The sequence below is a fragment of the Drosophila miranda genome, chromosome XR (assembly GCF_003369915.1).
Source record: "Drosophila miranda strain MSH22 chromosome XR, D.miranda_PacBio2.1, whole genome shotgun sequence".
NCBI lineage: Eukaryota > Metazoa > Arthropoda > Insecta > Diptera > Drosophilidae > Drosophila > Drosophila miranda.
In genome coordinates, this window is record NC_046674.1 from 14,800,078 (window position 1) to 14,810,412 (window position 10,335).

A 10,335-nucleotide genomic window follows, 5' to 3' on the forward strand; every position below is an offset into this window, starting at 1 on the left:
TTGTCGAAAGAAATTCGATTGGAAAGAACAAAAAATGCTACCCTCTAAAAGCCCAACCGAGCATGCCCTGGCCCTCTAGAAGAGCAGGGTACTAGTGGGAGAGAGAGAGAGGCGCGTGTAATCGAATCATTGTCACCCTGCGCAGTCCCCCCCTACCCCGCCCGCGCCCTTGCCTTTCGCTCATTCGAACGAATGGCAGCACAAAGCGGGAGCGCAATCAAAGCGCTGACGTTTGCACAAACAGCGTGAGCCGAGAGCGCTCTCAGAGAGCGCTATCCGCACTCTCCCTCCCGCTCTCTTTACATTTTGCGCATGCAAGATTGTGCATGTCCGATTCGGAGCGTGGCGTTTCAGTGTTGTGCGTGTATTCGTGGCCAGTAGACAGCCGGGGAGATGAACTCACGCGACCGGCAATTCTGGACCGAGTTCCTGCTGCTCTACCGATCGCTGCCGGCCGTCTGGAAGGTCCGGAGTCCGCAGTACAGCAGCCGGGCGATGAAGAGCGCCGGCTACGAGCAGCTGGTGGGGAAGCTGCGCGAGGTGGAGCCGCACGCCAACCGCTCGCTGGTGGTCAAGAAGATCAACTCGTTCCGCACCAACTTCCGGCGGGATCAGCGCAAGCGCGAGCAGTGCTCCGAGGAGGGGCTGCCCTTCGAGTCCACACTGTGGTACTTTGATCTGCTGGGCTTTCTCGAGGGCCAGGATGAGGCCCCCCCGCCCGTGCAGGGAGCAGGCGGCGCCGGTAGTGCCGGGGGGGAAGCAGCCCACGAGTTGGACGGCGAAGAGGTAACCGAGGATCGAGTAGAGACATTTTCCGCAGATATTTCCTCAAAATGAGTGCCTTTGCAGATCTTCTATCCCGCCTACGAAATATCATCGCCCAAAAGGTGCCGCCCGACCATTAAAGAGGAATCGTTGCCATCTCCCGACTCCTGCCCCTCGCCCCCCGCAACCCAGTACTCCTCCCCCTCCACCTATCAGCAGATGCCGGAGCGCAGAACGCACCCAATCGGCACGGAGGCGCTGGCCCACACGTGGAGCAGCCAGTTCCAGGAGCTCTCCCAGCTCCAGCGGATACTCGCTCGAAAGCTGATATCGGACATCCTCTACTACGGCTGCATGGAGCAACTGGAGCCCAGCCATGTCGACCAGCTCCAGAAGATGATGGTGCGCCGAAGCTCAAGCTCCAAGGCCCTGCCGCAAGTCGGCAACGTTTCGGCATCGACGGATTCGGGGCAGGTCCAACCTCCCACCACGGAGGGAGACATTTGAAAAGCTTCGCTAAAGGCATCCCCATAAATATCGTTTTAGTTAGCCAATGAAACCTTTAAAAACTCTAAAATTATTTTCTAAATTTTCCAAAAAATATATAAATAATTTTCTAAAAAATTAACCAAGTTTGGGCTACCCCTAAAAGTATCAGCATTGCCCTAGATGGACACCCGAGACTCCCTCCATCCCCAATCGATGAATCGAATTCAAAGCCATTTTTCAATGGGCGGCACGGCGCGGCCTTGTCGCGGGAAATTAGCAAATAAATGTGCCCGAAATTAAAACAAATTAACAACATTTATTTGCGACTGTAAAAACTTGGTCACTTTTTTTGTGTGTGGGCTCGGGAATTGAAAAACTTTTTCCCCCAAGCCCCCAAGCCCCCCAAAACGAAGTGAAAGTAAAGCAAATCGAAGGCACGAGTGCCCAAAGCAAATGACACTCCCCCCCAACCCCCTGCCACCAACCCCCAATGGCTACGCTCCGCACTTAGAGCAATTGCTATATGGGAGGGTTGGGGGGGGTGGGGAAAAGGTAACAGAAAAAACAACAACAAAAAATGCAAATTTATTGGCATTTAATTTAAAAGAGAAACAGAAACAAAAAGCAAAACCAGAGACAAGAATTGCCCGCATTCGGGCACAAAAACCCGGAACCCAAAAGCGCTCCCCCCCCTCCCCACCAAACAGAACAGAACCGAACAGAACAGACCCTCATAATGTGCACAAAAGTTTGCAGCACTGCCACTGCCACAGCCACTGCCACTGCCACCGCCACTGCCACCAACGAATGCGGCATATAAACGAGCGCATAATGAGCTCAGTAGAACTTCCCGGCACTGGATGGATGGATGGATGGATGGAAACAGAAGCAAATCGCATTTAATGCCCTAAAAATAGTATCCCCTCCTGGTCCTTCGCTCGTGGGTTGAGGGGTGGGGAGACCCATATATATTAAACACGCCCCGTCCCGGTTCCGTGGGGTGGGGGGTGGTAGGGGGTGACTGTTCTGCCTTTTTTATGCTCTGTGCATATCATGCAATTACTTTCCACTCAAATGTCAATTTAAATTGAAGTTTTATGCAAAAACCATACTCGAAATTTACCCAAGAACAATGCCTCAAGAGAGGGTCGTCCTCCTTTGGTCCTGTGTGTGTGCGTGTGTGCGTGTGTGTGTGAGTGCTTTTGGTTTTGTTTTTTATGTGTTAGTTGCACATTTCGGAAATTAAGTTGAAATTTATTAGCACATCTTTGTCGTCGCCTTGGATTGCTTTTCGAAGAGGAAATAACGATTCCGATTGCGAAGGAATCCTCCTTGACGAATCTCAAAAGCCCCTTTTAACCAAAAACGGATATTAATGCGTGCGTGTGTGTGTGTGTTTTGTGGGGAAATGGCGCTACATAAATTGTCAATGAAAATCTCACAAATAAGGTAAAATGGGATTCCTGGTAATGGGCGAAAGTTTTTGGCCAAATCTACAAGTAATCTCCTGCCTTTCCGCTCGGTTTGGGGCACCATAAGTGATTACCTAGAGAACTAGTGTCTTACTTTTTGTGGAATAAACAATTTGTAATGAACAATTACACTCCTTCAGATACAGAGCCTACCTCTCGGAGGTAAAAGTAAAGTAATTACTTGCAGAGCAGATCTCTGTGTTCATTAGGAACAGAACCCGAAGTGCTTCCGTTCTCTTAAACAGCTGACTGACTGCCGACATCAAAGGCAAAGGTACAGCACAGACGAGTACACTCGAAAAAAGCGCCCAGAGAGAGAGAGAATCAAATTATATATCGCATCAATTAAGGACCATTCCATTCATGGCTCATCAGCAAATCAAATACTACACACACACACACACACACACACATGTATATATATCCTCTTACATATGTCCGATGCATTTGGTATTTTTTGTTGCCTTTGGTTTTGCTTTGCCCAATCAACCGATATGCCCTGCTCAGCGATACGTAGCGCCGCGCCCCAGGCAGCAGCAGCAGCAGCAGCAGTAAAGAATCTGAAGGACCCTCCACAACCGGGACAGGACAGGACAGGACAGACACTCACCCGAGGACTACTCGGATGTGTGGCCCACTCCACCATATGTGCTCGATATGCCAGTGGTGTGTGTGTCTCTCTCTCTCTCTGTGTGTGTGTATTAGTGCCCAATATTACACAATTTCCAATCGCATCAAGTCGTTAAAAGTTTCGATTACAAAACGCGTTTTACAATTGCCGCCGGGATGGGGCGTGGAGTGTGTGCAGGATATATCGCAGCGAAAAATAAAATAAAAACAGGACCAAAACAAACAGCCACTACAACAGCAAAGGCGGGAGGCAGTGTGGCAAGAGGCAGTGTGGCAAGAGGCAGTGGCAGAGAAGGCACTGGGGTGTGCGAAAACAAATATTGAAAGTGGCATTAAAAAAAACTTTACCAGCGCTGATTTTATTGCAATGAATTTGCGCTCAAATGGCAAATCAATGTGTTTCCTTCTGCCAGTCAATTTTATGCGCTTCCCCAAACAGACAGACACCACCACACCACACGACATACATATACGGATGAAAAACTAACCAAACCAAACCAAACCAAACCAAACCAAACGATAGAAAAGCATAGAAAACCAGACCTCAGACCTAACCAGACCACACTTGTCATGTGTCTGGGGGAGCCACGGCCACAGCTACAGACACAGCCAGTTGATGTTCTACTTGGCACTGGATACTCGTACGATACGGGGCTTAAACGGGTGAAAGTTGCACTGGGATTGGGATACGACCAGCACGAGTACGAGTACGAGTACGAGTACAATGAAAATTTATAGTGCTTGATACTCGGATGATGATAGCAGGCGACTACGACTGCAACTACGTCTACGACTAGCATGGAATTTATAGTGCATAATCGTCATTACTTTCTAAAGTTCCTCTGAGGCAGTGAAAACGTATTATTTTTCGGGCTTTTGAGCGGAAAACAGAAAGAAGACTCACTTAATATTGTTGTGATTTCAGCAACAAAGTTTAAATATTAAACAAAATATAAATTTGAAAAATATAAAAGAAACGAATTTATTATTAACAGCAGAGCTGAAAGGCCTAGTAGCTAGTTCCGGAATAGTTTTATAAATAATATTTAAATAAAATAAATATAATTAATATAGTCATTATTTAATACAGTGCCCGACTTTGGAGCTAACTGCCTTTCGATAGCGTTTTTCCAATATCCAATTATTTTCCAAATGTTTCGCAAATTTTTAGACGCTTTACTTTATTTTATTATTTTTTACCATTTATTTATTTAAATATGATTTTGTTATTATTTTATTTTTATTAAAAGATTGGATAATTTTTAGAAGCTTAATTTTACTGTATTATGTTGTGAAATTTTTTTAACAAAAAATAAAATGATTTTTATTTTACTATTTTTTATTTTTGTTGAATAAATTATAGAATTTTGTTAACCTTTAAAACCTTGTAAAATGCAAGTCATACACTGTCAAAGGTGTTCACATCGAAGGCTATTAAATGCAGCATAAAAGAACAGGTCTAAAAGGCCCAATAAACAGCCCAATGATAAATAGCTCTTCCTACCTGTAACAGCACTTTGAACTGCAGGTATTCCGTGCCATCCTTTGTTTTCGAACATTTCTAGAATATTCATGGAACGGAAAATCCCACTGCATGTACAAGAAATCTCAGATCCATTGGATGGTATTATGAGATATTAAAGGCACTGTAATCCCCACTTTTTATGTTTCTTCTTTTTTTTTTATATCTCTACACGGATTTGGTATGATTTTCGCCGTCGAATAACTATCCCCATTAAAAGTATAAAATCTGAAATATATTTCCTTATCAATTAGGAATGGTGGGGGGTGTGGGGGGGGGGGGGGGTGGCTCATGGTATGGACTGTAATCGCATTACTTATATGGCAGTTAGTTTTGCCATCCATGTTTTTATGTGCCACATAATCGCCATTAATTTCCATTTTTGATGTGCTATCGTCATTTTTAATGCCGATGCTTTTAGCGCCGCTCCCATTCCATACCATCCCATTCCCAGGGGCACTCGTGATAACAAATAAAAGCGGCAACAAACTATGGACATAAAAAATATACAACAGCAACAGAAAAAACAACAACAACATCACAATTTTACTACTATTTCTCCCTTTAGCGGCCCGCCCCCTGCCCCACCCCCTCTAGTAACCTCTCCACCCTCACCCCTTTGGCAAGTCCTCCGCACTGAAATGAAATTGATGCATTGATTTTTCGATATACAAAACATTTTCCATCCATTTTATTGCCACCCCACCCACCCCCACCCCACCCAGCCCCAGCGGCTTTGCTCTTCTGGAGTGTAGGTGCCACGCCCCCACCTGCCTCATGAAAGGGGGAAGAGACAGAGAGAGTAGAGAGAGAGAGCTTTTTGTTGGCTTTTGTTTTTATAGCGACATGTAATGTGATTTATTGCCTGTTCGGTCCTTAAAATAAATTCCTTTTAATGGTTTTTTATTGCCATCAGTAGTTGGCGTCAGCGTTAATGTTAATTAAACTATTGTAGTGCCCTGCAGCTGCTGCTGCTGTTGCTGCTGTTGCCAGAGAGTGGGGTGCCACTCCACTCCACTCCACTCCAGGCCCATAAATCCCCGACAACAGAGTAAGCGACCCCGACGAAGGGGGAAGCCAGGAAGAAGGTTAGTGGAGATTGCAAGTGGATTTCGCCCGTGGAGTCTACAGTTTGGGTTTTTATTCTAGTCTTGTTTTTGGCTGCCAAAACGATTTTGGGCGGTCCAAAAAGGGAGTGCGGGGTCCGGTCATTAGACCAGGAACATACTCGTAAGTGATGTACGGATCGATTCTTTCAGCTTGCTGGGTCGTTGAATTATTCAGTTTCGGCAAGAGCAGAAGTACATTCGATGCAACGTGAATTCAGAGTGCAGGTCACACGGATTCAATGGAACACTGAATGGAGGAATTTTTCCAGGGGCGGGAGGAAGCTCGAAGCTTCATTTTATTCATTTTATTGCGAATATACTGAAAATAATACTAAATAAACCACACAGGTTTCATGGTCGGCTTTGCCTATTGCAAAATGTGAGTTCAAGGATCTCAGAGACTATTAAGGCTAGAGTAACCAAATTTGGTATCCACACTCCTGTGATATCGGACCTTGACCATTTTGTGTCAAAATTTCGCCGCACCCCCTTCCGCCCACGTAAAGAACGAAAATCTGGGGCATCCACAAATCTCAGAGACTATTAACGCTAGAGTAACCAAATTTAGTATCCGCACTCCTGTTAGATCTTACTATAAAACGTATATTTCAAAATTTCGTTCTCCCTCTTTTTTTTTATTTTTTGAGTTTTATTTCAAGCAAAAAGAATAAGAATCCAAAATAATAATTACTCATTAAAAATAAAAAATAATCATTATTCAATAAAAATCAAAAATAATAATTATATAATAAATGTTTTGATCCAAAAAAAATAATTATTCAATAAAAATCAAAAATAATAATTATGATAATAATTATACAATAAAAATCAAGAATAATAATTATAATAATAATTATTCAATAAAAATCAAGAATAATAATTATTCAATAAAAATAGCAAATAATAATTATACAATAAAAATCAAAATTAGAATTTTTTGTATCTTTATTTTAGAATTATTATTATACCCAATACTTACATATCTTGTATTTATTATATTTTATACTTAAACCAGTTATTCACAAAACTCTTCACAAACCTTGAAGCTGAGCTCATTTCTGGGGTGTCCTAATCTTCAGAAACTCTCAATGAATGGCAAACAGAGGATTATCCGAAGTACTCGCAGTCCTTTTCCTGTCTTCACTTGTATTCTTCTCCATTGAAAATCCGATCCCTATCTGTTTATCTCTTTATCCTATAGCAATTTTCTCTGAATTTTAAACCGGAAATGGCCTAAATTTCATTTAATAACATTTAATAACTTTGGGAATTCGTTCGTTGTTATGGAAAAATGGCAACTCTTGAAGGAAGTAAACGCATGAAAATACTTTAACCGGAAATCTTGACACCCCTTTGGCGGGGGCTCATCTCGAGCCGGCTTTTGGACAGCTCATTAAAGCCATATTAGGCCGAAGCTTAAGCCTTATAAACAGGCGGTGGCCTTTCGAGGCTTAGACCGACACGACACCCCGTCTCCCGTCCCCCGTCCCCCGTCGCCCCTTGTCCCCTCGTTCCATGGCCATTTCGACGGCATGGGATTATGATGTGTTGATATACAGCCCCGACGTGGCTCTCCCTGGGGGGACACTGACGCTGACGCTGACGCTGGGCATCGCCATCCAGCTGGTGTCCACTTGATGTCCGCTTCCTGGTCCTCCAGGTCCCTCTTGTCTAATTTCTTTGTGTCCCTGTGTGTGTCTGTGTGTGTGTGAGAGAGTGTTTTCTCAGCTCGTTTATAAATATTTAACGATCTAAGTTTTTGCGTCAAAGTGTTTGCCAGGCCCCATGCCCCATGTCCCATCCTGCCTGCCTGCCTGCCTGCCACTTCCCTGGGCTCCCCTTTTGGATATTGCGTTCATGATAATTGCGGTTCTGGCCCGGTCTCGGGACCGGGTCTGGATTTGGATGTGGCTGTGGATGTGGATTGGGAGCTGCCTCTGCCTCTGCCTCTGTGTCCGGGACGGGGCCCCAGCTGCGTTTAATGGCTTTTCAGAATTTAAACAAGTCGCGTAATTTTGGTTTTTCTTTTTATAAATCGCTTCTCTCTCCTTTCTGCCTCTAGTGCCTCCAGTGCGCCTCTCTTTCCGGCCTTACTGCCTCTCTGCCACCCAATGCCATTACGTATCTCCTCCCCCCGCCCCGCCCCACGCCACCCGCTAGGTTTCAGTTTCCGTTCCGTTCCGTTGTTCTTTGGGCCTACAATTGCAATAAATTTCTGATATTACAAACATTTTGTTTATTTCAAATTTACTTTATATTAAAATTTTTACTCTGCCGCAGCCGCAGCCGCACCCCAAAAACAAAGAAAACAACAAAGAAACAACTGGCCCAAAGAAACATGGCATGTCCGTCCGTGGAAAAACAGTGTTTGTGGTGGATTATGCGATTTTGACAGTGGACTGGGACTGGGACTGGGACTGGGACCCCGCCGACCCAATATCGGGTCGACAGAGTGTGTTGCGGGTGGGGAGTGGGAGTGAGGGGACATTTACAGCTTAAATGCCACATAAATTGTTAAGGAGTGTAAACAAATTGTTCAGATCTGTTGGTGGGGTGGGGCGGGGGAAGGGGGAACAAGTTTCGAGTCCAAGAGTCGCTGGTATCCCTATTGGAATGGGCAAAATTGATTTTGAATATTTTATAAAGCTTCGCTACTAAATTCCATTAGCAATAGGAAGCCAAAGGGCAGGGTGGGGGGGTACTTCATTCTGATTAATAACTATTTAATATTCATTAAAAGGCTTAAATGGTATTTGAGAAATAATTGCACCAAGAAAAGGGAATAAATAATTCAGAAAATACTTAAAGACCAGAGAAAAAAGTCAAGAGAATTTTAATATTTCAATTTCGATTTTAAAATTTAATTTATAGATTTAAACCGGGAGTGGAATTGTAAACAAATAAACTGATAAATGATTATTGTTGCTTTAAATATATTTAATTTAAATAATTTTTCAATATATATCATACTTAAATTAAATATATGTATTTTATTTATTTATTTTGTATTAATTATAATTAGGATTGTATTTTGTATTTTTGATTATAAAATATTATCACTGATACAAATTATGTTGCTTGCTGTTACTGTTAGAGAGACTTATATTTATATTTTTTATATTTTATTTATATTTATTTTGAAATATTTTAAATTTATCTTAAATATTAGACTTCTTTTAAAATAAATTTATGATTGATTTTAGTAGTTTTTAGCCCTTTGATAATCTAACTGCCTTAATCTTTTCTTTCTGTTTTTTTTTTTTGTAAAAACTAAATCCATTAATCAAAATCTGATTATCATCTTAGTCCGTAGTAGTGGTCTGTTGGTTCTCTGATTGGTGTAGACCGTTTTGTGGGCCCCTTAATCATTGTTAATCTGATTGATATTACAGAAATAACCCTTGGACTTGCGACAGCCGTAGATACAAAGCCCTAGCCCTTAGTAGCCAATTCCCACTAATTTCATTTGCCTAATAGCTATAGACAGATAAATCTGTCGTCTGGTTTGGTTTTAGTTCGCGTTGGTGGGGGGGAAGGGGTTCTAGTTTGTGGCGGGGATTATCTGCGGTCGTTCATTCTTCGTCGGGGCAATACGTAACTGTAGGTACTTTTCCAGTGTCCGAATCGGACTTCCCGGTCGGTATAAAAGTCGATTTCAGCTTTCGGCATCGAAGGGCAATTGTTTATAGACGATTAGACAAGGTCAAAAGCTGTTAATTAAACACATAGATGGGATAGCCTCCTATATACAGCCCGGCAGGAGGCATCGAGGCATCGCACCGAGAGCTCTCATTGGGGGCTGCCTTTAATTACGATAGCGGCCCCCCTGGACACCCCTGCCACGGATGGAGTCCGGCAATTATTCAATCCCGCATCGGCAGCCAAAGCTAAATAATGTTGTAATTTACAAATACAGATACGATAGTGGAGGGAGAACAGAGCCCAACAAAAATCAACAAAAAAAACTCTTTGTTTTTCCTTCGATAAACAACGAGAGGCAAAAAAAAAAGTAAAATAAATAGTGAAAAATAACAAGTCATAAAAATGATTTATATGCAAAGTGCGCGCCATGAGATGTTGCTTCATTTCTTTCCATGGAAGAACACCTATCTGCCATATAGGGGATAGGGATAGGTATAGGTATAGGGATAGGGAATGGGTACAGGTATAGGCCCGACTATCGAGGTGCCAGGGCCCAGCTGTGGCAAACCAGTTCGTTACCCGAGTCCCAGTCCCAGTCCCAGTCCCTATCCCAGTCCCATCAATACCCCGATATTAGCAACAATTTATGCATGTGGCTGTTTGTACAAATAGCCAGTGGAGAGCCAGAGCCAGAGCCAGAGACAGA

At 43.2% G+C, this 10,335-nt stretch overlaps 1 protein-coding gene across 1 annotated transcript; it reads left to right on the forward strand.

Annotated features, from left to right (window-relative positions):
• The first annotated feature begins 348 nt into the window (after positions 1 to 348).
• Positions 349 to 1,565, forward strand: LOC108152205. Its single transcript, XM_017281363.2, has 2 exons — positions 349 to 786; positions 850 to 1,565. Exons 1-2 carry the CDS (start codon positions 394 to 396, stop codon positions 1,270 to 1,272), a joined length of 816 nt encoding a protein of 271 aa, XP_017136852.1. The 5' UTR covers positions 349 to 393; the 3' UTR covers positions 1,273 to 1,565.
• Positions 1,566 to 10,335: the final 8,770 nt, after the last annotated feature.

What these genes read in the sequence shown, in the direction of transcription:
- LOC108152205 (XM_017281363.2), top strand. Translation starts at nt 394, where the DNA reads ATGAACTCACGCGACCGGCAATTCTGGACCGAGTTCCTGCTGCTCTAC. An exon ending in ACGAGTTGGACGGCGAAGAG is followed by an intron (nt 787 to 849) that starts GTAACCGAGGAT and finishes GTGCCTTTGCAG; the next exon opens with ATCTTCTATCCCGCCTACGA.